Source organism: Armigeres subalbatus, chromosome 1, assembly GCF_024139115.2.
Source record: "Armigeres subalbatus isolate Guangzhou_Male chromosome 1, GZ_Asu_2, whole genome shotgun sequence".
Taxonomy (NCBI): Eukaryota; Metazoa; Arthropoda; class Insecta; order Diptera; family Culicidae; genus Armigeres; species Armigeres subalbatus.
Window position 1 is genome coordinate 105,406,783 of NC_085139.1, and position 26,637 is coordinate 105,433,419.

The 26,637-nt window shown below is 41.0% G+C and overlaps 3 protein-coding genes across 16 annotated transcripts in view; 2 read left to right on the forward strand and 1 right to left on the reverse strand.

Annotated features, from left to right (window-relative positions):
- LOC134204272 (ecotropic viral integration site 5 ortholog) overlaps positions 1–26,637 on the forward strand; it is a 129,327-nt gene that overhangs the window by 90,855 nt on the left and 11,835 nt on the right. For 10 of the 13 annotated variants that reach the window (XM_062679098.1, XM_062679143.1, XM_062679150.1 and 7 more), the window contains 3 exons: positions 17,667–17,840; positions 17,904–18,494; positions 18,562–18,660. In XM_062679098.1, coding sequence (XP_062535082.1) covers positions 17,667–17,840; positions 17,904–18,494; positions 18,562–18,660 — 864 coding nt within the window. Of the gene's footprint in view, positions 1–17,666; positions 17,841–17,903; positions 18,495–18,561; positions 18,661–19,158; positions 19,566–26,637 lie in introns of all 13 variants that reach the window. The other 3 variants (XR_009977837.1, XR_009977840.1, XR_009977838.1) reach the window with 2 other exon arrangements.
- Positions 12–9,339, reverse strand: LOC134204360 (uncharacterized). 2 transcript variants are annotated; one of them, XM_062679188.1, is made up of 8 exons: positions 9,211–9,338; positions 2,850–3,178; positions 2,644–2,789; positions 1,843–2,119; positions 1,402–1,563; positions 967–1,084; positions 782–906; positions 12–722 (listed from the first exon to the last, which is right to left on the reverse strand). In XM_062679188.1, exons 1-8 carry the CDS (start codon positions 9,269–9,271, stop codon positions 438–440), a joined length of 1,503 nt encoding a protein of 500 aa, XP_062535172.1. In that variant the 5' UTR covers positions 9,272–9,338; the 3' UTR covers positions 12–437. The 2 variants fall into 2 exon arrangements, 1 of the variants encoding a protein (XP_062535172.1); XR_009977850.1 differs by lacking the exons at positions 12–722; positions 782–906; positions 967–1,084; ... (2 more) ...; positions 2,644–2,789; positions 2,850–3,178 and adding exons at positions 3,790–4,574; positions 4,661–4,786 and having other exon boundaries at positions 9,211–9,339.
- LOC134204340 (nucleolar protein 10) lies at positions 15,167–17,841 on the forward strand. Its single transcript, XM_062679171.1, has 2 exons — positions 15,167–17,376; positions 17,667–17,841. The coding sequence occupies exon 1, from the start codon at positions 15,283–15,285 to the stop codon at positions 17,335–17,337; it is 2,055 nt and encodes a 684-aa protein (XP_062535155.1). The 5' UTR covers positions 15,167–15,282; the 3' UTR covers positions 17,338–17,376; positions 17,667–17,841.

Consider the following 26,637-nt stretch of genomic DNA (forward strand, 5'->3'; position numbering starts at 1 on the left):
GTCTGCACAGCTACTTTATTTTACCGAAGTCGGTAAAATTTTACTGAGTTTTTGGACTACGGATCACCCAGTAATTTCAACAGCAATATTTTACATAACCGAGTTTTCAGCAAAAACCAGAAATGTCAAATAAACAATAAAATCAGTAATAACGGTTGTTTGTTTATCTGAACATAGCTGAGAAAGTCAGTAAATGGGGATTTGTATTTTTGAAAATATTTTACCGACTGGACAGTATACCTAATCAATGTACATAAATACCTTGGCATGAAATATAAATATGAACGACGACTTATGCAGATTTATTCGAAAAATACAAGCCTCGATACAAGCAACGCTTGTTTCTTGCAATTTTCTCTAAAAAAAAAACAATCATTGAAAAATGTTTTATTTATTTATATTCAGGCACACATTGTTAGTGTCAAGGTTAGTGTTCTTTAATTCAAGCGGCGCAGGAATTTTTCACCTGTCGTTGTGATATTTCCCACACCCATCAAAACAGCTGATAAAAAAACAAAAAATTGTTTGTCGCTTGGGCGACATTCAACGTTGAAAACCGCCCAAGCTTGACAAAGCGTTTCAAATAACCCCAAAAAAGGCATCTGGAGATCGATTGTGATACCTCTCCACGATATTATTCCCCCAGTTGGATTTTCTGGAAATGATCCTCTAGCGTACAACACAGGATGCTCATGGTGGGCCGTAGGAAATGGGTCATCAACCTGAAAAACAAACTAAAACTAAACATATGCGACTCAGACATACAAAATGTTTTCATTACATTCAACCATTCGACGATTCCAGACAACGGATTTACGCTGGGTGAGCTGCTTGTATCGTCTCGTAGGCGCTTTTTACCCCGACTTGGATTCTGCATCCTTATGATCCCCAATGCTCGTACTGTCTCTGTATAATAATATGGACATATACATATTAATTGAAGATATTCAAAATAATATGCCATACCGTTCGGGATATGCTGCAATGTCTCCGGATAGGCAGCCAATATTCTGGGACTCCAATCTCCAAATACTTCTTCGAGAGATCGTGCTTGAGGGTGTAGCTTTAGAAAATCGAGTTTCAGCTGTAATTATGGTGAACTCATTTAGTGTTGCAAGCACATTATACTATAAAAGGCAGTTCACAAATTACGTAATGGAAGGAGGAGGTCAACTGAAGCGACACGCTTCATACAAATAAATTAAATCATCCATACAAAAAGTTTTACAAGGTGAAGGGAAGGGAAAATAGTCAAATTTTGCGTTATGTAATTTTTTAATGAACCCTCTAATACAGTTATGCAGTATTTCTTGGAATAACTATACGTTCCTGCTGGAACCCATGTCCCAGTAGGAACGTAAAGCCACGAAATAATACTAATATGTAAAATAAAATTCTTACTAAATATCCATCAAAAGCGGTAGCTGCTGGGCATTCCATCAGAAACAAGTGAAACTCTTCGGTTTTTCGAAACTTGTTACGTTCCTCGAAAGTATTGTCCCATAACTCTTCCGCACGTTTTCTGGTATTCGGACCAGGGCAAAGAAATTTTAGCTCTTCGATCTGGAATTTTAATAGGGATAAAATATTTGAAATTATGTTCATAGTTTGAGTTATTTATTGTAGTTCCAGTTGAAAACCGAAGTGAGCTCTCGCGACAATCGAGTTTTTTCCCATTTCTTTTTGTCGCAACTGCGTCGCAACTAGTGCGCATGATGGCGCACAACGATGGCATAGATGCGCACTAGTCGCGATGCAGCTGCGACATCAGGTAATAAGGGAAAACTCAATCGTCGCGTGAGCTCACTTCGGTTTTCAACTGGAAGTAAAATAATTATTTACCATCTGTTCGATATTATATGCAAATGCTTGAAGGCTTCCTTCGCCCAACGGATCAGTCGGCGTGGCGACTCTCTTGACGCGAAGGATTTTTCGGTCCGTTGACTTTCGCACGAGGTACTCTAGATGGTAGTGCAACCGGCCACTGTGGCGGTGTTGACCTCTGGCATTTGGATAGAACCACAGCGCTTGTGGTACGTCTGGAGTAGTTGATCTCAGTATTGGGTAGGTATCCACAAGAGAAACCGCCATAATGTTCTTGTGAAATGCCGAAGGTCGCCTGTGAACATCAGAATATATGAAACATTGTTATACGTCTAATAGGGTGTTCAAATTACTAGCTTTATCACTTCATAACCAGTCACTTGATAAGAAACGTCATACACATTATTTACAGTGAAAACTAAAAATGTGAACTTTATCATCAAGTTACTATTATCATGTGAAATATCGTCAGTGTCTCGTGCTTGATTCGAATGAACGTCGATGTCGAACAAGTGTCGAAATATGTATCCATCGGAAAAGATAAAATTAAGATGATGGATTAGATTGGACAATGATTTTATATTCTATATTACATTCCGCTGAACAAGCTTTAGGCTCGATGCCCTCGTGCACGCGGCGTCAAAAAACGATGGTTTCCACAAGGAAAAAGCGGTAACGTAGAATCGCCGCGCCGATGCATACCTGCGTTATTTTAACACTGCGTGCACGTGGCGTTGGAAAAACGTCGGGCCTTATACGCATTTTCACCGTCAAACATGATTATTGAAATGGATAATTTTAAAACGAATGAGCACTTACATTCCGTAGGTCAGTTGAAGATATTCGCACAAAAGCTTTTTGATGCGCGTTAGCATTTTGTCATTTGGTTTTTCGCCTTGTTTTAATGATTCCATCACCTGCATCCCATCGTCCGTCCTTTCAAAGATTCTGTCAATATTAATTTTCTAGAACAAACGTATTTTCAATATTTATTTCAATATTTTCAATAATTATTATTTTCATACCTTTTCCAAGAGAATTCCCTTGTAAGGGTTGGATTGGGTCTTATTATCTTGTGTTTCTTCATCTTCTCTTTCGGCGTCCACATGTACTTGCTCTGGTTGCCGGTATGCACAAGACACCGATGAATCAAACACTGGTGCTACCTTCACATCTCCAAGTTCACAGTCCTCACCTGACTCCTCAACGATATATTCTTCCACTATTGAGGCCGATTCAAATTCCTTCTGAAGCCGCTGAATAACTTTAATAGTTTTTGTTCTGAGTCGCAAACGAACGAAGTCTTGCTCATTTAAATCGACGAAAATATTGACTTCATCGATTCCTTCCTTATCTGTAGTAAATAAATGTTATCTTTTATGTAAGTTGTGTACTTCACAATGAAACACAAGAGAAATCAGAGTGTTTTTAATAAATAAAATCAACATCATAACCAGCAAGCTACAACGAAAAACTTTTCCACGCTGTGGTGACTATTCGGCAATGGATTTTGAGATTCTTCTAGCCTATTTAGATTACGACCGTTTACGAGGTATTTGACATAATAATGGACACTGATAAATTAAATGAAAATAAGATGAGTGAACTTTCACATCAAGATAGTCTAATACCTCGAATGTCAAATACCTCGTGAATGGTCGTAATCTGAATAATCGGCACGTCCACGTAGCTCAAAAAACCGCTACGTGGAGATTGGCCCTTATACTGTACCTGCTGAAGACTTGCGATTACAGGTAACAAGCCACTAGGGAATACAGTTCAATGCTCGTCGTCACATAGCTGTCCCATATAAACAGGACACCTAACAACAAGTGGGACTGATATGCGATTACAAGCAGTGCAGTGAAACCAATTTGACAAGTTTTTGTAGGAGCTCAGTGACCCGAAGAATATAGAAACAGGCGAAACTTTCAGATGAATTATGCCAGAAACGATACGTAATAATTGTTTATATTTTTATATATGTAATAATACTAATATTTCTGTATATTATACATAATTATAATAATTTATTTCAAAATATAGGTATGAACAAAAACAAAATTGTTTATTACTTATCTGTGGCAAGATCTTCATGCTCGCACCATCCACACTGACCACACTTTACGCTCGATAGAGAAAAAACTTGGATCTCCTTGTGCACCAGCGGCACCAGCACATTGTAGTTTGTATCGAAGTTTGGCCATCACACCCTACTGGTGATTGAGTAATTTTGTCCGCGAATATCAAAAATTCGGTCAGGTTCATCCGGGAAAAGGTTTCCACTATCATCATTACCATCGAAGACGAAGATTACTGCTAACTGCACATCGTATCACGGTTTGTCATTTTCCGATTCTAATGCTCCACAACTCGACCGATTAGTTTGAACTTATAGGTGGGCGCTCGTTTACGTTGACGGTGTTGTGATGAATGAGTGTGAACCTGGCACTATCACTCAGCGAAACAACCAACCTATTCGTGACCAGTGGTTTCAGTTATATAACCAACCTAATTAACAAGAGCAGCAGAACTCGGGCACTTCATGCCGGTCGCTTGTTGGTCTTTTCGTTAGCGACTTCCTTAAAATACTTGGCATGAACCAATGGAGGTAGAACATCTTCCATCCTATAACGATTCTCGTAGATTTGGTATCGTCATCATTGACCTTCGATCGCATTAACCTTGGACGTCTCCACCGAGGTCTCGACGGATTACGCAATAAATCTCCTCGTTGGTGATGTTATGGGCTGCAAGTTTTAGAGAAAAATGCGACGAAAGTTAGTACACATAAGTATTCCAGACGATATAACTACAAAAAAAATATTTAACTTACCCAATGAAATTACTTGTTTTCTTGGTTTAATCAATAGTTTTGTGACGAATAATAAAATAAACTTTTTTGGATGATCAGCGCTTTGCTTTTACTTTGATTGTTATGAATTTTGACAGATAATGTACACTGGAACAAAAATGATAGTGTGGAATGAAATTGTTATTAAATATTTAGTGGGCAAAAGATTCTAAATAAAATATTTATTCAGGAAGATTTAAAGCGCAATTAAAGATGATTCGAAAAAAAAATATTTTAATTCAATCTTAAGATTAATGTGGGGATTCAATTCGCATTCAAGTCAAATAAAGGTTTCCGAAATACACGCGATGGGACAATTGCGTCGCGATTCTACACTACTAAAATCCACACATATTTATTGGCAAAAATCCATAGATTTAACTTATGATGTATATCAGCGCACACATAACCATTCTCCACGCGAACTACTTATAAAATATATATCCAAATAAACTTTATGTGTGGTCTCGAATTAGCAATTATTTAATTTATGTGTGGTTCTATATCGATTATATTAGGATGGAGCTATTGCAAAAATCTATAACGGCGACACATATATCTTATATAGATATTTTTGACAGTGTATCCCTTGGCAATTGCGATTCTGTTGCTGTTGGTATAGAAGCGTAAATGGAACATTGTCTGCAGCGACCCAACGATAGAATCGCGGCGAATGGATGTCGTCGTCGCTGCAAAAAATCGCTTCGGTCTGGGGGAACCTTAATTCATTAAATAAAATGCTGTGTACTCTCGCGACTTGCGGCCCAATGTTTGCAAGAGCTTGACTAAATTAACAAGCAAATGAATAATGCAATGCGCGTAATAAAACTTGATTGAGGTGCTGAGCTTATACCACGCAATATTTGCGTTCCTACAATACGTAAAGAAAAAACCTTATGGCAAAAATCCATTCGAAAACTAATACAATTCGATAAGAAAATTATTTTGAGCTTTTTAGTGGAATGTTTTCACCTGTCATAAGACGAGTTTAAACAATCCCATTGAATTCCACCACTTAATTGTATCCTGACAGATACGTATTTCGTATTTCGTATTAAGTCGAGTCAAGTACAAGACACTGAAGACGGCCTTACTGTTGAGGTCGAAATACGTATCTGTCAGGATACAATTAAGTGGTGGAATTCAATGGGATTGTTTAAACTCGTCTTATGACAGGTAATACAATTCGTTAATGAATGATCTCATACTAAGCTAATAAAATAATTTTATTAATGATAAATAATAAACATTATTTTTTTAGGTGTATTTTCTGGTTTGTGAATGTCACCATGGTGAATACGCTTGTGGTCTTGCTCCTCCACCTTAACATAATTTATTAAAAATATTGAGAAGTGCTTATTATTATATGAGCAGATCAAATAAAATTTTAGTCGTTGTCCTCTTTATTTTACATAAAAGGATTAATCGCTGTTACTTGGGACTGTTAGTAGAAGTTGTTATCTAGAGATGTGTCATCAGTAAGTATGAGAAGCTTAAAAATAAATATATGAGTGTTCAAAAAGAAACTATATTTCTAAATACTTTGCATTTCGCATTTTTATGTAAAGTTATGAAGATAAGCATCACAAAGGAATGGAGTTGAACCTGGATCCTGGAGAGTTAAATTGAATGCGTGAGGATTACTGCCACAACTGTACAATCACTGTATTCAACCCCGAGATATTCCTGGTGCTCTACTAACGATGAATGCAGGTTGTGTTGATCGCTGTTTCATGAAGATCACAATATGTCTTGGGCTCTCCAGTATGGTGTATCATCGTCGTCGTGAGTGGCAGGAAAACTTATAGGATACTGTACTATACGAAACACTCAACGATTCTCCAGAGGCGGTAATGAAGGTAAACGGCGGTAAAGAAAGAAACTAACGATTGTGAATAATCAAGATGTGCTGAAAAATATATCGTATGCTAGTATTGAACCATTGCATATGTTTGTGCTGTAACTCTTTTGACTTACCTTTAATTTCACGAAATAGCATTTTGTCAATAATCTTGATTATACAATCGGCGAGAAATGTACTTTGTGATGCTATTTTGTGGAATCCAGAACGAAAAAGTAGTGTGTTGGAATACTTCATCGATAATCAAAAGCGTTTCCCTTTGCGATGCTTCTACTTCGTAGGCTTGAAGAATGTCGTCGTATCCCAAGGTGTTACAGCATTTCAGCAGTAAGTGTATTTTTCCACTTATATCGAACACATTTTGAATTATGCCATATGATGGATAATATTCGTCATGATGTTTTTTCATGGCCACGATGAGATTCTTCCGAAATTCAATTCCATTAAGCTCCACCGATTTTTGTTGTACAGGGTTTATGTCAGTATTGAGGTATGCAGAGTATGCCAGATCTTCTTTATTTGCTTTGGTGACTGGTTTGAATACTATTTTATCTTGAAAAGGTTTATCAATCAAGTCAATAACCATCGCAAAACACTGACGTTCAGAAAGACTTTTAGTTATGTTTTTAAAGTTTCTGCAGTTAGCAGCTTGTCTCTTAATTGGCTTGTTCTTCTGTTCAAACGGTAAACAGTTAGAACTTCTTGTACTTCCAATATGCCTTATACACTGCTCATAGTGTTGCAAATGATGAAGTTTATTTATCTTTTTATCAAAATGTTTGGTAAACAGATCCGTATAGAGTTTAATGTGTTCGTTCAGCCATAAAAGCATGTTCTCGGATACAACTGGAGATAGTATGATTCTCGTAATATTGATTAGATGGCCAATCATCATCATCAACTCACAATCATCGGGCACTTTGTGGCTGAACAGAAACGGGAATGACCTCAAAAGCAGAAAATTTTGTGCGGCAGTTTGTCTTATTTTATGTGCACCTGGTTTAGTAAGCATCGACGCTGTAAAGTTACCCATAGGGCGGTTTTTTCGATCAGAGTATCCGTAGTTAAAATTTTTGATTCGATGATTTATGTAGCCCACGGTAAATTTCAGCTCAGTGGATATGAGATATCGATTCAAAACTAACTGGATAGTTAATGGAATCACACCTTCTCCTAGATCATGCATAGGATCGAGAGCCCAGTTATGTATTATATGGTAGTATTCGAGATTATTCAACACGCTGCCTTGACTTTTCAGTCCACATTCTGATGGATGTTTCTGTCCGCTTTGAACTGCTGCTAGGTTAGTGTTGTACCATTCCAACGTCCTTAAAGGGGACATATCCAGAGGATTCTCATGGAACATTGGCCGAGTGATTGTGCAAATTCGACAAAACCAATTTGCACTTGGACTTAGGTAACCAAACACATCGTGGAGAGCCAGTGAATCTCCAACAAACATTACGACAACAGCACGTATTGTAAAAGCTTCTGAGCCGTAATATATCGTAACTCCTTGCTCTAATCTCTGAAGATCACTTACTAATGGTTGTAGCACCTTGTTGTATCCTTTCTGTTTCACCAATTGTGATAAGGCGATTACCAAAGGGAAAATAGTTTTAGGGGAGCTATTCCATTTAGAAGGCATATTCTGTATTTTGAATGAAAAGTTGGAGATTTTGTATTTTCCTGCTCGAGAACTAAGTGCGTTGGCTATTTCCACATCATCCTGGTACAAAATAAGCCTTACAGCATCGGGGTAAAGTTTAAAATATTCACTTCTATTGAATAGCATTCCGCTTTCAAACGAACTGTACTCTTTTATACCTGGCGTTTCAATGAAATCATCATTGGTCTTTAACAGCTGTCTATTTCGAGGATCACGAAATATTAGTTTGAGAGTTTCCACAATCGGAACGTAAGAAAATGTTTCGTTAGTAGTAACCATTTTTGGAATCCCATTGACATGTCTTATTATCCGTCGACTGCCCACACATTTTGATACAGGCGTAGGAATACTAACTGCAAGATCCTGCAAGTATGTTTTTTGCTGCTGGTAAGTCCTTACGCCTTTAAACAAGTCTAAATTCATGAAGCATTTCAAGAAGTCTTGTGTAGCATCTTGCTCGAAATCGATTGAAAAAGTTGTAAGGAAGTGTTTCGTACGTTCGAGTAAATAATCTGCTAATTGATTCACGATGTTCTCACAAATCTTCACAGCTGCAGAAACTTTAGTCTGCGGCAATCCAGCATCTGCTGTCAGTCTGCAAATGCTTAAGGCAGCAGTTTTCTTAATATCATCTAATGTCAACAAGCAGTTCAAGGGTTCGTACTCATTAAAGCTTAGGTTCTGATCAAGGGTCGAGTGATTGTCTAGTGGGTTCTGGTCAGGGAGTTGGTCAATATTTGAAGCAATCGGAACATCTAGCGGGTGATTTTCTAGAATATGGCGTTTCAGTGATACGAAGTTTTTATATCGGAGATTACATCTTGAAAACGTGCAATCGAAAAGTGTGGATCCCTCATGGAAATCCGAGCTTGTGATATGCCAACGAATATGTCTGCTCAATCCCTTGACATATCCGGGAATAGCACGCCGGCAATAGAAGCATAAGATGGAGTCGGCCATTTTTTTTAGAGAGCTATAAAAATACAGGAAGTTATTACTTACGGAAGATTTCCTCAATATCGGCATCGGTCTTACGGAGCTCTTGCAAAATGTAGTCCATCATTCAGTGAACAAAAGATTTTTCAACTTGTTTTAGATCACTTTTAAACTTTTCAGAACGCGTATCCAACCATCCACGACCGAAATAATTTTCAAAATGGCAGTTCCGCCGGAAAAAAATAAGACAGAAAACTACAGCGAGGGGCGCTACAATAGTGTTCAGTATTTTTTTAAAGACTAATCGGTAAATTTTCGTGTTTTACTGATGGTGCAGCATTGTTATATACCGAAATTTTGTGCTGTTCAGCAATTTATGGATTTAATGATTTGTTCAGTAAAAATAAGTAAACGTCACAATGATCAACGTAATTTTTTACCGAAACTTGGAAATTTATTACTGACAATCATTGTTGGTTCACTAAAAAACTTGTTTTTCAGTAAAAAAGGAATTTTGCAGTTGAAACTCGGCAAACAAAATACCGAACATTCAAAAGCTGGTTAAGTGTGTGCATGTTGCGGGACCTAAGCTGGTTACGTAATCCGTAAAAGGCCCTATTCGCAGCAGTAATACGTATTTTCACTTCACGGGAAACGTCATTGTCACATGTCACAAGCGTTCCAAGGCAAACAAATTCTTCAACAACTTCAAACACATCCCCATAAAGCACTACCTCTGCACCAACACCACTAGGTCTTCTCCTATCTCTACCTGTCACCATGTACTTTGTCTTGGTAGAGTTAGTGGTTAAGCCTATCCTCGCCGTCTCCCTCTTCAGTGGGACAAAAGCCTCCACTACTGCTCTGCGATCGATTCCAATAAGGTCGATGTCGTCCGCAAAACCCAGGAGCATTTGCGATCGTGTGATGATAGATCTCCTACAGCTTGACCGTCGCCGACTATGTCCATCCTGCTCCTTAATACACGTTCATTTTCACCGTTCAACAAATCTTCGAAGTGCTCCTTCCACCTGGCTACCACCATAGTCTTGTCTGTCAGCAAATTCCCCTCTCGGTCATTGCACATGACGGACACTGGCGCAGTCTTATGCCGCGCGCCATTGACAGTTGCGTAAAACCTCCGCATATCGTTTCTATCCATGTTATCCTGCGCTTCAGCTATCACACTCTCTTCGTGTCCTTTTTTTTCTGCGGTGGATTCGTTTCCCTTCTGCCCTTGCTACATTGTACCGCGCTCTGTTGGAACGGGTACGAGCCACTAGCATTCGACTCCTAGCAAATTTTTTTTTCGTCCGTCACGTATCGGTTTCCACCGGATAATACGCGATAGGATACACCGCCCGGAATTCACGTTGTCCAGTTCTGGGCCACCGTATTTCCTGGATTGCTGCCACACTCACGCCGACCTTCTGCAGCTCACGAGCCAGAAGCCCAACACGTGCGGGTTCATTCAAAATTCTCACGTTCCAAGATCCGACTTTCCAATCGTTGTCCTTTATTCGTTGCCGGGTCTGTTGCCGTTGAATCAATCCGTTTGCTCTACTTTTGCCTTTCTACTTTTGGTAACTGTAGAATTTTTGGTAGGCTACCTTACCAGGGTTGCGCTACCTACATTGCGTTGAAGGGGCTGCCTTCTCGATGCTGAGACGATGCAACATGGTGTGCACAGTTTAGTTTAGAGTCCCTTGCTGGCACTCGGACGATGATCAGCCGCCCCTAACATGGAGAACAGACGCTGTTGGGGTTCTTTCACAAATTACGTAACGCTGAAGGGGGAGAGAGGGGGTCAAGCCGGGCGTTACGATCCATACAAAAAAAATAAACCTTCCATACAAAAAGTGTTACGTGGGGGTCTAAAATCACAAAATTTAGCGTTACGTAATTTTAGAAAGAACACGCTCAGTAGGAATTGCACCTTCGGAGAGGAGCAAACCCCCCCTTCCCTGTCATCATACGACCATAGTTCCCACCAAGATTAATACACAGCTAGGTGTTGCAGTTTGCCCAATTTATGGACGAGAAGAAGGCGGGGGTGAAAAATTCATTTTCGGTGCAAAACATAAACAAACCGGCTGGCTCTCCCATACTAAAATCCAAGATGGCTGAATCGTGAATATGGCAGATTGTAACACCTAGTGGTGTATTCATCTTGGTTCCCACCGGGGTTGGTTACCCGATCTTCCCTAAGGTTGCTCATATCCCGGACAGCACCACGAGTAGGTAGGAATAGGAGTTGCTGGGTTAGAGGCTAAGGTCTGCGAGATGGGGTCTATTTTATTCCTTCAGGTACGCGAAGTACCAATGGTCCAATTCACCGAATGAACACAATGACGTTTGAGTCGGGCGCTGTTTACTAAAAAATGAACACTTGCATGAACTCGATGAATGAAAAAGTATTCATTCTTAGTAAACAGCGCACCGCTCAAACGTCAATGATGAACTCGGTGCATTAGGTTCTGCAGCATGACGTCACGAATGAATTCGGTCCTCGTCGAATGAACTTTTTTGACAGTTCAGTAGTACTTTCCACTGACTCCGACAAGGTTCGAGTTCGTGATTGGTTGGCTGCTCCCGAGTCCAACGCGAAGTACTACTAATCTGTCATCAGTTTGAGGTTAGATACAGACGCTGCAGAACCTAATTGGACCATGGTACGCTTTACCCAGCATTTGCCGTGCCTAACCTATCTTACAGTCCTATTATTTGATTACATGCAACGGAAATGCTATGGAAAGTTAAATAATTAGATGATTTTTTACAATTTTGTAAAACATAAACACGAGAGTGTCCATTAGGGTAGAATACGGCATCGGCAGGGTGCGACAGTTGTTGGCACCCTCAGCAGCAAAGTTTTTCAGCAGTTTTCCAGCAAACATACACTATTTATGAACATAATTTTGATTCAATCACACTATTTCAAGTCTAGGCTTTCATTTGAATAAATTGTTGGTGTAAAAGTAGCAAGATTTGATGAATTAATCACCGAAACAAATTTGCACCTACGAAATCCTTGCCATTATTGTATTACCAAAGAAAGCAGCGCACGAAAAGCAAACTGTTACTTACTTTCTGGATCGCCTGTTTCTCCTCTTAATTGCGTATGACACGACAAATTAAGTACGTAAACTACTTTTTACACTTTATCACCACTTGATTATCACCACAAAGAGCAAATTTAAGCAATATTTGCTCTATATTTCACTAAATAAAATCGGGACTGTTCGTTTTCTTTGACAGCAGCACACTTTGGAATAGAGCGAGAGAATGTGTTTGTGAAATAGAGGTAATAAACTATAGAGGACGCTTGTCGCTGTCGTCACTGGCGAAACATCTTTTGCTGGCGAGGATAGGGCACTAAATGTCAACAAAGGAAAAATCAGAACGTTTTGACCGATAGGTACCCAACATGTTTGGGCACGATAACAAAGGGAACCGCAGCGACAATCGTCCTCTATAGTTTATTACCTCTATTGTTTGTGAGCATATCAAACACACGCTAAGGAGATACCACGCACAATTCTATGTGAGTTGATTTTAGCAAAAATACGAACAAAATATCCGGCGATGGCATTTATTTAAAAAAAAAGTGTTAAAATACAAATGCTTCATATTTTTTACGCAGACCATGCATTATATCAAAAGTGATAGTAACACCGTAGTATTTTAACCCTTATGTGGCTGACAGGACTGTTTTCCTTTTGCAACTTCAATACTTTCCAAGCTCATCAAAAAAATCATAACCATTCCCGTTCCTAAAATAGCGCATTTCAACCATAAATAATTGCCTACTTTTAGGGTATTATCTATTATTCAACTGTGAAACGTAGTGTAAGAATGGGGTGGCTCCATTGTTAATATACTATACTACCAGAACCGACGAGTTTGGTTTCACCTAAAATTGATTAATTATATACTTTTTACATTATTTAAAAGAAGTATTCGAAATTTGCAAATTTAGATTCTATTTTTTAGATTAATTTTCGATTAAAGCAGAAATGTGTACTTTATTTGTATGGGAGTCCCCCTCCAGAAGAAGAGGGGTCTAATACCATCATAAGAATCTTTATCGTTCCCAAAAACCTCTACATACAAATGTTCATGCCGTTTCCTAATCTATAAGGGCAGACAGACAAAAATTAATTCTTATGTGTATAGATTTGGTTTTACGTAGTTTACGTCGAGCGGTCGTGTCTTGTACACAACCACCATGATTTTTTTTGATGAAACAAACATATCATGTAAGGACCGCAAAGAGCAAGTTGTATATTTGAAACTGGTTGATAGACTTTTGCTTACGCGTGTAGACTCTAAGGCATTACAAAAGACAAAAGATGTAAATCTTGGCAGCGGACAAAAAGCATATAAGTTCCCTTCTCCAAAATGGAATGTTGGCCAAATAGGTTGAAAATGGTAAAAGTTATGAAAATGTCAATATCTGGGTACGTCTGTTCACGTCTGTTTTTTGTTGGCCGCATAAGGGTTAAATTTGTTTTACAATGTGTTTAAATGCTTTTGCCTATCTGTCTACATGACATAAAATTGATGCCAAGGCTAAAAATTCATGTTTTGTTTTAAGCCAGTTTTGATAAACAATAAAGTTTGTTCCAAAATTGAGTGAAGCGAGATGAGCGTGCGGCCGATTAATATGAATGAATTTTACCACTGGAGGATATAAACAATCATCATTTGGCACCAATACATTACCAGTTTTCTACTTCCATGTCTAGTTGCTAAAGGGAGCAAACTCATTGCTGATAATAGAAATTGCTATGCCAATAGAAGAAACGTTGACCTGTTACATTATATTAAATTTACTGAGTTTGTGGTAAAAGCTGCTATATTTAGTGAATACCAGTCATCAAAGAAAGAGCATACAAATGTATACCAGTTAAACTGTACCTGTGCTTTAGTGTAATTATTCATTATTTTTATCATTCAATTTGGCGAATGTCTTAGACTGCCAAGAATAGGTATTTTCCCCTATATAATATAGGAATATTTTGGGGGGTCCATAATAGGAAACAAAAACGTCCCGAAACGGAACATCAAAATCAAATGAAGTGTCGACTATAGGAAGCAATTTCCTATAATGGGCCCCCAGGGGGTCTACTATAGGGCGAGTTCAGTCAGACATTGGAATGTCAATTTCAACGAATAACGTCGTATATTTGAGTGTTTTATATATGTATTGTGTATTGTGAAGAAGAGATGCAGAACTTGTTATTAGATATCAAGCGGAATTAATATGTTGAAAATTTCTACTTCTTATGGCAGGAAATGCAAAATTCCGCTACTAGGGGGTCCACCATTGGGTATTTTACCCTGTAATCATGATCAAATCGTTTGTCAGATATGGCCAGTACTATCGGCAGGTGCATTGCTAATAGATGATAGTATCATTTTCATCTGATCATCATCCTATGCATAGAAATTGCAATATGCACTGGGTACACACAACAAAACAATGGAAAAATTATAAAACGAAAATCTGCAGGAATTTCGAGCATTTTTTAATTTTAAAGTTCTCTTGAATTCTCATGCGAAATTATGTTTTATTTTCAAGTGCTCCTGATGTTTCAATGGAGTTTCTTTTGATGTATTTTAAATGCATTAAGTAGAGAATTTAGCTTCAATCGCTTTTATTTTTTTTAGTAATCATTTGATTTTTCGGCTAAAAATACTTACTATGCGATTTTGCATGGAAAACTGAAGCGCATTGTTTTCTATATGCTTGCGAGTGCTTGATGGTCGAAATTTGCGAATGATTTTACCAACATTGATGACCACCAAGAGACGCTACGTTGCGCACATGGGCCGCAATAAACATACTCAATTATCGCATGCGTCTCATGGGAGACACTTTGGCAACCACTGGCGGTAGAACTTCTGCCAGCACGCACATTTTCTCTGACAGCCTTGGTTCGTGCATGTGCTGAAACATACAGCATGCCATCTGTGCGAGACTGCGAGATCTGTCATTGATTTATTGACGTTTCCTCTTTTATTATTTTTCGTAAGTCGCAGCGTGTTTCGTGTGTTTCGCGTGAATTCACTCCCGAATGTGGTGGATAATAATTTAATTTTCACATGTAAATACCGTTCCAATCGACCGTAAAAATGATAGTAACTGATACGGGTGATGTGAAAATCTACAATTTAAGTGCCGGAAAGGCACTTCCGGATTGGATTTCGGACAAAAAGCGTCGCGAGTCGCAGCACAAAAAAGCTGACGTCAGTCGGCGAATCGAGCTGATCCAGGATTTCGATATGCCGAGTGTGGCGACCAGCGTCGAAATGTCGCCGGACGGGCAGTATATTCTTGCAACCGGAACCTATAAGCCGCGAGTCAAATGCTACGATGTGAATAATCTGTCGCTGAAGTTCGAGCGGTGCTTCGACTCGGAGGTGGTGAAGTTTAAAATTCTCAGCGAAGACTACGGCAAGGTGGTGTTTCTGCAGGCAGATCGATTTGTGGAGTTTCATGCCGCACATGGAAGGCACTACCGGTTACGCATTCCCCGGTTCGGGAGGGATTTGGATTATCACAAACCGTCGTGTGATTTGTTCCTGGTGGGAACGTCATCGGAAATCTATCGGCTGAATACGGAGCGAGGTCAGTTTTTGCAGCCGTACAGCACCTCAGCTAGCAGCATAAATGCTTGCGAAGTGAATCCGGAACATCATTTGCTATGCGTTGGTACTCAGGAAGGAACAGTCGAAGCATGGGATCCGAGGGACAAAAACCGTTGCGGAGTTTTGGATGTCGCCGTAAATATTCAAAACCACGAAAAGTTTCCTTCAGTTTCAGCGATAAAATCGAAAAATGGTTTACATATGGCTGTAGGAACAGAGTCGGGCCACGTACTTTTGTACGACATTAGAGCAAAGGACCCGTTGCTCGTTAAAGATCATTTGAATCAACTCGCAGTGCGGAAAATTGGGTTCAACGCGGAGAACAATGCAGTTTATTCGTTGGACAATGCCATGCTGAAAATCTGGGACGAAGTCACGGGCAAACAGTTGGCTTACATAGAATCGAACAGCAATTTCAACGATTTTACCACGTCCCCCAAGAGTGGTCTCTTGTTTTTCGCACAAGAGGAACCAAAGATGATGACGTATTACATTCCCAGTCTTGGACCTGCCCCGCGTTGGTGTTCCTTCCTGGACAATCTCACCGAGGAAATAGAATCGGAAAGTGTGCAGAATATCTACGACGATTACAAATTCATCACCAAACAGGAACTGGCTGATCTGGGATTGGATCATCTCGAGGGAAGCAGCATGCTGCGAGCGTACATGCATGGTTTCTTCATCGACATTCGGTTGTACAACAAAGCCAAGGCTATTGCCGATCCGTTTGCCTTCCAACGGTATCGCAAAGAGAAGATCGCCAAGCAAATTGAAGAATCGCGTCCTGCTCGGCTTCAGCTCAAATCTAAGCTACCGAAGGTTAACGCTGAACTTGCGGAGAAACTGCTCACCGAACAAGAATTGGGCAACGTCAGGCTCAAATCGGCCGCCAGTAATCTACTGGCTGATGATCGTTTCAAAACTATGTTCGAGAATCCGGACTTCGAAGTCGATAAGTCAGCCGTTGAGTATCGTTTGTTGAATCCGGTGTTAACGCGACTGGATAAATCTCGGGCGCAAAAGCTCAAAGCAAGGGAGGCTGCAGAGGAAGCTGCTGCAGAAAAACGGGAAAATGCGGAGGAGGAAGGAAGCACAGATGATGATCTGTTCAGCGAAAACGACGAGAGTTCCGATGATGATCAGACGTGGACGAAGGAGGTTAAGAAAGAGTTCAAGAAAATCAATTTGGAAAAGAAGCGTGAACGAGAACTAGAATTGAGTCGAGATGCAGCTGGGGAAGACGACGACGATGACGACTATGATGGGCCTTCGATAGCGGTTCATGAGCAGGAAGACTTTAACATAGGCAGCGCACACAGAAGAATCAACAAATCCGGTTTGGGCAAACGATTGGCTGCCAGCAAACCGATGGAGGTGAAGATGTTAGGCGGTCTGGGAAATTGTCAGATGACGTTCAGCACCGAACGAAAAACGAAGGGCGGTTTCGATAGGAAACGGCAGGCAGAATTGAAGAGGCACCGAGAGGAACGGAAAAAGGTGATACGGCCGACGACTAGCTTGAAAAGGTTTAAGAAATAAATGCTTACACTTTGTTAGTATTGTAAGTTATTTTGGATGGTAAGTTTGATATAGTTTGTGTAATAAATTGATGATTTATATGAGATAACATATTGGCTACTTGATTTATCCGAAATCCGACAAGTTATTTTTCATTCACATATTAGAATGTGTGCCAGTACAGCTAGGTATTAGAATATTCCCCACTTGAGTCCAATCCAAGCATGAATTATGATTTGCGACCGTTTATCCATTAGAACGTTTTCATGTACCGTTTAGAATATTTTCGTTTCACCACACTGCCACAATGCATGCCCATCATATTGCCTTCCCTTTCTCCACCCGCACAGAACAACTCCCGGCAGAACTCCTTCGACGAACTGATCATGAAGGAGGAAGCCCTGAAGCAACGCGACGAAATGGTATCCTGCCTGCTGGAAGAGCTCGTCAAAGTGCGCCAGAGTCTAGCCGAAAGCGAAGATGTGATAAGAAACCTTAAGACTAAAATCCAAGAATTGGAAGAAGTGAGTTTTGTTTGCAATCTGTTTTAACTTGCGATATCTAACCATTTTTTATCTCATCTACAGGACAAAAAGCGCCTCCGAGAAACCACCATCGACAACTCGGTAGCACATTTGCAAGACGAACTGATAGCCAGTAAACTACGGGAAGCTGAAGCTAGTCTATCGCTGAAGGATCTAAAGCAGCGAGTTCAAGAATTAAGTACTCAGTGGCAGCGGCAGTTATCGGAGCAACGGAATGAAGCTGCCCAAAGCAGTGAATCCGGCGCGAAGAAGCTACTGTTTTGGGAATCCTCCCGAACGCAGGATATTCAGAAGCTAGAGGAGGAACTAATGACGACTCGGATTCGCGAGATGGAAACGTTAACCGAGCTCAAGGAGCTGAGGTTAAAAGTAATGGAGCTGGAAACGCAGGTGCAAGTTTCTACCAATCAGCTACGCCGGCAGGATGAAGAGTCGAAGAAGGTCAAGGAAGAGCTGGAGGAAGCGTTGACCCGGGAGCGGGAGTTGTCGAATAAGGCCCGAGAACAGCAGCACCGGTACTCCGACCTGGAATCTCGCATGAAGGATGAACTGATGAATGTGAAAATCAAGTTCACCGAGCAAAGCCAGACGGTCGCTGAACTGAAGCAGGAGATTTCTCGGCTGGAAACCAAGGTAAGGGATAGAGGCAATTTTCGCAGGTTGTTGGATTTTGAGAAATTTCTACGTCAATCTTTTGCAGAACTCCGAGATGCTAGCGGAAGGTGAGCTTCGATCGAATTTGGACGAGTCAGATCGAGTTCGCGATCTTCAGGACAAAGTCGCCGAGCTGAAAGCCGAGGTAGGTACACCAGATTCATGCTGCTTGGTCGACTGTACGACCACCATTCCGTCGATTGATTGTAAATACACCAGCAGCATCAGCAAAGACGTTGTCCTAACACTGCACAGAATTGGTCACTACCACCACAACAGTTCACCAAATGCTGACTAGGCTAATAACTTACACCAAACAATACACGTGAGGGGGCTAACATGTTTTCTAATCAAAATTTCTCATGCTGCCATTATAATCAATGCGTAAAATTTGGTCACACAAAAGATGCTCACAAAATAACTCGCACTCACGCTTCATGCTATGTCTCACAACACGCTTACCGTTCTAATAGAGTTTGGGAATATATGCAGAAAGAAATATGGGAAACATATAATAAATATCGTCTAAATTTTCGGTTCTAGGAATAACATCTTTTAGCCACCATTTTCAGCATTTATTGCCACATCAAACCATTCACAATCATATATTTCTTGTCGCCCTTTCCCCAACCGTTTTTTGTAGTTCCCTACGCCGATCACCAGTCCGGAAACAGAACCATGGAAATGGATATCATAAAATGTAGTAACATAATCCCACATTACCGTGGCGAGTATTTCTCAATTTTGTCTACTCTGACGCAAAATGCATTCGTGATCATCACCAAATCGAACAGAAAAAAAAATCATCATCAATGTTAGAAGTCTCATGTCTACTTATATTTTGATTGTCTTAACGAGAGTGCGTTGAGACTACTTTGAGTCTTAGACTTGTGAAACATTTCTAGTCATGTCAACGACAACAGGAGCAGAAACATAACCAGTATTAATCATAACACAACGGACAATTGTGGTCACCGGTTCGCCATTTGATGGGAATGATATCGTGTTTTATACGCTCAGAGGTGCGACTCTTTGTGTTTCACTATTCAGGTTATTGTCTTCCGATTCTTCCGTTAGTTCGAAATTCTTGCATGATCATATTATGTATGCATGTCCCGTTGCATCATTCTGATAAGTATGTAGTTCCATCAATAGTATTTTATATTGAACTCATTAATCCCTTTAAATGATGGTCGTTGAACACTTCTCGCTTAACTTTCAAAGGACCTAAGTAACATTTTTCATGAATTAATTTGAATAGCGCAATCAATAGCTTTCATGTTGTTCTATTGATTGCGCTATTCAAATTAATTCATGAAAAAAATGTTACTTAGGTCCTTTTGAAAAGTTAAGCGAGATTTGGTTGTTTATTTGAAGCGGATTCCGACATTCTTACTACAGCATAGTACCGATTAGCGTATACCTATTGCCTTTGTTACAGATGTTGCAAGAATAGATCTTACCTGTTCAGTCCATCCATCCATTCGTGCTGCAATATTTAATTTGGTCTGGCATTATTTGGCTACCGAAACATTATATTCCATTGTAGTAGGACTCATAATTTCAGATCGCACTTACCCTAGTACGCATGTATAAAAATTCGACTATTGCTTAGTTGCAGTATACTTTCGTTCTACATGAAAAAGATAAAAATTTGTGTTCACAGAACGAGGAATTGCAATATCATTCTACTTTGCGTCAAATGTGGAGAGAAGCATCTTTCCGACGGGGAATTTCACAGAAAATATCTAATGAACCTCCCCTGGAAATTTTTCTTAGTTTCCCAAAATATTCATATGGAATTTATTTTTTTCGGATTTTCCACGAGAAATAATTTGAAGCTCCTCCTGGAATTTTTAACAATTTCCTTCCCATAGTAGCTGTAAGACTCCATCAAATTTTGCTCCTTCCAAATTTTATCGAATTGTTTCAGCAATAAAAAGCAATATTTGGTCAATGTTAATGAGAAAGAAGCGTTCTATGCACAGCTGGAGCAGACATACGATGGATGCCCACTGCGGGACGTCAAAATCGTCATCGGTGACATGAACGCACAGGTAGGAAGGGAAGAAATGTATAGATCGGTCATCGGACCGAAAGGTCTGCACACTGTATCGAATGACAACGGCCAACGATGCATAAATTTCGCAGCCTCCCTCGGAATGGTAGTCCGAAGCACCTTCCTTCTCCGCAAAAATATCCACAAGGCCACATGGAGATCACCAAACCAAGAAACGAAAAACCAAATCAACCACGTTTAAATCAACGGTAAATTCTTCTCTGATATCACGAACGTCCGCACTTTCCGCAGTGCGAATATTGAATCCGACCACTACCTCGTTGCAGTATGCCTGCGCTCAAAACTCTCGACGGTGTACAACACGCGTCGATATCGGACGCCGCGGTTGAGGGCGGCTACAAGACGGGGCCCTCCTTAGCCGTGCGGTAAGACGCGCGGCTACAAAGCAAGACCATGCTGAGGGTGGCTGGGGGCTAGCCTTATGATATACGAATGCAAAAATGGTAACCTGGCTTAGAAACCTCGCAGTTGATAACTGTGGAAGTGCTTAGTGAACACTAAGCTGCGAGGCGCCTCTGTCCCAGTGTGGGGATGTAATGCCAATAAGAAGAAGAAGAAGACGATAGACTAGCCCAAGAATACGCGCAGCAGCTGGAAGTGGCACTCCCAACGGAACAGCAGCTAGGCGCAACGTCTGTTGAAGATGACTGGAGAGATATTCGATCCGCCATTGGTAGCACCGCAATCGCTGCACTTGGCACGGTGCCCCGGATCAGAAAACGACTGGTATGACGGCGAATGTGAGCAGTTGAAGGGAAGAATATTGCATAGGCGAGATTGCTGCAACACTGCACGAGTGCGAACGAGGCACGATATAAACGGCGCCGGAACAGACAAAACTCGATTTTCCGGAGGAAACAGCGCCAGCAGGAAGATCGAGACCGTGAAGAGACGGAGGAAATGTACCGCGCCAATAACGCGCGAAAGTAGTACCATAGAAAGTTGAACCGTTCACGTAAGGGCCACGTGCCACAGCCCGATATGTGTAAGGACATGAACGGGAACCTTCTTACAAACGAGCGTGAGGTGATCCAAAGTTGGCGGCAGCACTACGAAGAGCACCTGAATGGCGATATGGCAGACAACGGTGGCGGTATGGTAATGAACCTAGGAGCACGCACGCAGGACATGCGACTTTCGGCTTCGAATCTCCAGGAAATCCAAGAGGAGATCGGCCGGTTGAAAAACAACAAAGCCCCTGAAGTTGACCAGCTATCAGCCAGCTTGACGTTAGAAAAAGTAAAGGTTATGATAATATTTCCGCTGATCTTTTGAAAACCTGTATTGGTCCTTTTTTCAAAATAATATCAGAACTGTTTAACAAAATGATTGTAGCTGTTTACTATCCAGCTACTAGGAAAATAGCTAAGGTCACTCCAGTATTTAAATCTGGTGATTCTAGAGACCCCTGCAATTATCGGCCGATATCAACTTTGTCGGTTATCAATAAAATTTTGGAGAAACTCTTAACCATATCCGGCTTACAAACTTATTTTGTGCCAATAATGTATTGTATAAAGTGGAAGTAATTATTATTTTTGATTTCCTCAATGACCTAGGGAAACCTTAGACTCAAAGGAACTCCAAGACTATTCGCTGACGATACAGCGTTGTTGTATCCTTATTCCAATGTCCCGTCCAGTGGCGTAGCCACGGGGTGGTTTTGGGTATAAAACCCCCCAGAGACAAAATTTTAGAAGAAATTTTTTTTCGAAAAAAAATGTTCAGAAACCCCCAGACCAATTTTCTGGCTACGCCACTGGTCCAGTCCCGTTACGCTGGGATATGGATACTCTGAAGTAGTGCGTAACGGTGTAAATCTGGTCATATCGCCAGGCTCGGTTAAACACTGAAACTGACAATATGACGTCCCTAACCCCGAATCCCAAGGTGTCAGGCGACCCGTGCCGAGGGGATGAATGGCCTGGGGGGTGAAACAATTAGCCAGACAGTTAACAGTGCCTGTAATGCTGGGTAGACACCTTTTTACGAAGAAGATCTACCACACTGTGCTCTAGTTCTTACTATTCTTGTTAATACTTATGAGTGACGGTCGGATTAGTATGGAACGACTATTATCTGCTTTTAGATTGCCAATTTTGGATGGAGTCAATGGAGTAAATTATAAAAACGTAACTCAATCTTAGGCTGGTTTTAAAGCCGATGACATGAATCTCAAAGCTCCAGAGCGCTGATTAATTAGGAAAGAAGCGGATACGAATTTGGTGGATCTGCTGAACCCTCTGACTGATTAGAGCTCTGTGTAAAGGTGAGATTCAGAAATGCCAAACGCAATGAAATCAGATCTCTATACAAAAACGAATCCGGAACTCATAAGAAGACGCAAAAATATGTTTGAACTGCAGTACCGATGCATGGTCAAAATCAGTATTATCCCACTTATTGTTGAGCCGAAACTGATTGAGGGGCGCGCCTTTGAGAGTTGGTATAAGCCGTTTCTGGAAGGGTATAAATAGCGGTACCTTAATCTAAAGAGGCCTTACATTAAGCTTGAGAAAATATCTGAATAAAAACGACTACTTAATTTCTTCTCAATAGAAATGGAGCAGAAAGACATGCACTAAACAAATGACACGGGTATACTACAAAAGTTCAATGAAATGGACGCAGTGGTTCATCCCGAACAAAAAAAAAATGTCCTGTCAATTATTGAAGACATTGAATATGATTTAGTCTTGGGAGACGAGTCGGAACTCCGAATGAAGTCAGGTTTTATTTAACGGATTAAAAGTTTATTAAGCAAAACGTATTAGGAAGTACGGTGTTCATTGTAGTAGCATTGTAGAAATGAGCGTGGAAATTATTTTTCCTAACAAGTTACTTGTGTTGCTATGTAGCTCCCATAACAACGTAACAGCGCTTGGGCTTTATTATTATTGCGCCAACACCCCCTCTCAATGTGATAATCCAACACCTTGGCACAGTTTCTTAAGATGTGTAGCGTCCACCGGTTTGGTAAACAGATCCGCAAACTGGTCCTCGTTTCGCACATACTTCAATACTATTCGATCGTTCGCAATATGATCTCTAATAAAGTGATGCTTGATATCTATGTGCTTTGATCGTTTGTTTTCGCAATTGTTTGCCCATGCCTTGGTTATCCTCGTATATTGAGACTGGATCTGATGGCCGCTTCAGCTGGAGGTCTTCCATTACTCCTGAAAGCCAGATAGCTTCTGAGACAGCAGAACTAAGGGACACGTATTCTGCTTCGCTTGAAGATGTGGCAACTGCCACCTGCTTCTTACTCGACCATGACACAGCGTTACCGAATACCGTGAACAAATAACCGCTAACTGACTTCCTGTCTTCTGTATCCGATGCTCAGTCGGCGTCAGCATATCCGACCAACGGTTCAGCTGAATCATCACGGACGTATTTCAGATGCTTCGCTTTCGTTCCTCTCAGGTATCGTACAACTCGCTTAAGGCACTGCCAATCAGTTATTGTTGGATTTTGTTGGTAACGGCCCAGGAATCCGACGGGATAACACAGATCAGGTCTGGTGCACAGCATTATGTACATGATTGTACCCAGAAGCGGTATGGTTCCTTGCTTGTTTCACCATCTCGCGAAGCACGCAGGCTCTTATCCATAGGTGTCTTGGTGGGGTTACAATCCACCATATTGTAGCGCACCAACAGTTTTTCGATGTTTGATTCCTGGCAAAGGCTCATTGAATTTTTCGTCCGATCGTACTCCAGCTTCATACCAAGAAACGATTGACTTCTCCGCAGTCTGTCATGGAAAACGTTGAACTTAATTCTTTCTGCAGTTTCTCTATCGTTTCCAGCTTTCTCCCAGCTATTAACAAATCGTCCACATAGAGTATGATGTAGACTTCATCTCCTGGTTGTATACGTACATAGAGGCAGTAATCATGTTGTGATCGCTGGAATCCCAAATTCAATAGACGGTTGTTGAACTTTTGTTCCAGCACCTTGGAGATTGCTTCAATCCATACAGTGATTTGAACAAACGGCACACTGTATTGGGAGGAGCTGCGACGCCATCCGGAATCACCATGTATAATTCTTCTTTCAGCTCTCCATGCAGGAACGCTGTCTTGACGTCCATTTGATGGAAGTGGAATCCTTGCTGAACACCAGCTGCGAGTACAGTCCTGATAGTGGCAAGTCTTGCAACTGGAGCAAACGTTTCCTTGTAGTCAACGCCAGCCTTCTGCAAAAATCCTTTAACGACCAGCCTTGCTTTATACTTCGCTGTATTTCCGGTCGCATCGTCTTTCAGCCGGAACACCCATTTTGTCTTCAGAGGTTTCACTCCCTTGGGACAACTTGAAAATCGCCAGACCTTGTTCTCCTCCATGGAACGTAATTCATCTCGTATGGCTGCCATCCATTTGGTCCGGTCAGGTCGTTCGGTTAGCTCATCATATGAATCGGGTACATCTGCGGATATCAATTCACCAGAAACAGCTCTATACCCGATAAAGTAATCGTATAACTTACCGCTCCCGTCCGCTATGCCTCGACAACAATTCACTGGGAATTTTGTGTCTTTCTGTGGGCGAAGGGAGCGCGTTTTCTGGTTCATCAACATCATCAATTGACTCTTCATTTTGACTAATTTCAGATTCATTTTGGGCTTGATCATCCTGGGGGACTAATTCATCGACGGCGTTCTCGTTTTCGAAGCTTGGCTGGTTGTATTCCCCCTCTTGCTTGAGGGAAAGATGAACAGTCAAAGGCACATCATCTTCCTGCTTCATCTTATCGTAGGGGAAGCTTGATTCATCGAACTTGACGTCTCGAGCAATTGTAACTTTTCGAGTCACCGGGTCCAACATACGGTATCCATTGGGAGCATACCCAACCATTATCATCTCTTTACTAGTGGCATCTAAGTTACGTCTTTTCTGCTTCGGGATCCAAACGAAACTCGCACAGCCGAACACACGAATTTTCTCCAGATCCGGTGTACGACCGAACCACATCTCAGCAGGGGTGACAACAGAAGGCAGCGCGCTTGTTCAGGGACGGGAATGGTTGACATTTCTTTTTACCATTCCTTCTTCTATGCAAAAAATAAAACAAAACTACGGCAGCCACAGCAGCAGCCACGCCAAGCAGACGACAGTTTGCTCATGATTTTACTATTTTCTCTCCCCATAATTAATGTTTTCGTACAATAATTTCACAGCGTTTAATCGTTTTTGGTGGGAAATATTAATTTCATTACTACTTGCTTGATTTAGAGACAAGAACGAATAAATCAGTACCTACGGATAGCACTCCTTCTAGGCTTTGCGCCACAGGTAATTGAACTCGATTCCGTGCTGTTTGCGCTGCGCACGAGCCGAAACAAAAAATTTCACGCAAATGTTGACCGCGCGCCGGCACGACTCTAACGTAGCAGCAATCAAACAGTTTGCTTCATCGGAAAAAATAATGTCACGATGTCGTGTACATTTTTTTTGCAAACTGTTTCGGCTTGTTTGGCGCGAGAAAATTGACTGAAAAAAGATAAACATTCGCATAATCAAAGTGTTTTAATGTACATTTCCCAACACTGCCATCAAGTAAACGCACGCCAGAGCTGCTTCTGACCACAAACGCTTCGGCGCTTTCGATTGAATGAACACAGAGCGAACTTTCTCAATCAAGGTTCGGTTGAACCTCTCCGCTACACCATTTTGTTGGGGACTATAAGCAACCGTAGCCTCCAGTTGGATCCCTTTGCTTGTAGTACTCCATTTGAATTGTAGAACAGTACTCCGTTCCTTGATCCACAGTCATCCTTGAAATGGACTTCCCGAACATGGCCGTAACACTCGCTTCGAATTCTTTGAATTTCTCGAACACGCCAGAGTTTCTCTTCAACAAGTAAATCATGGAGAAATGAGTGTAGTCATCGATGAAACTCACAAAGTATCGAGAACCATCCCATGCTGGTGGATCAATGGGCATACATGGCATACATCGGTTGGCCCTAATTCTCGTTCCATTAAACGATTCTGGGCATTGCTTAGCTTGTACACAGGTGTTACAAAAATCGATC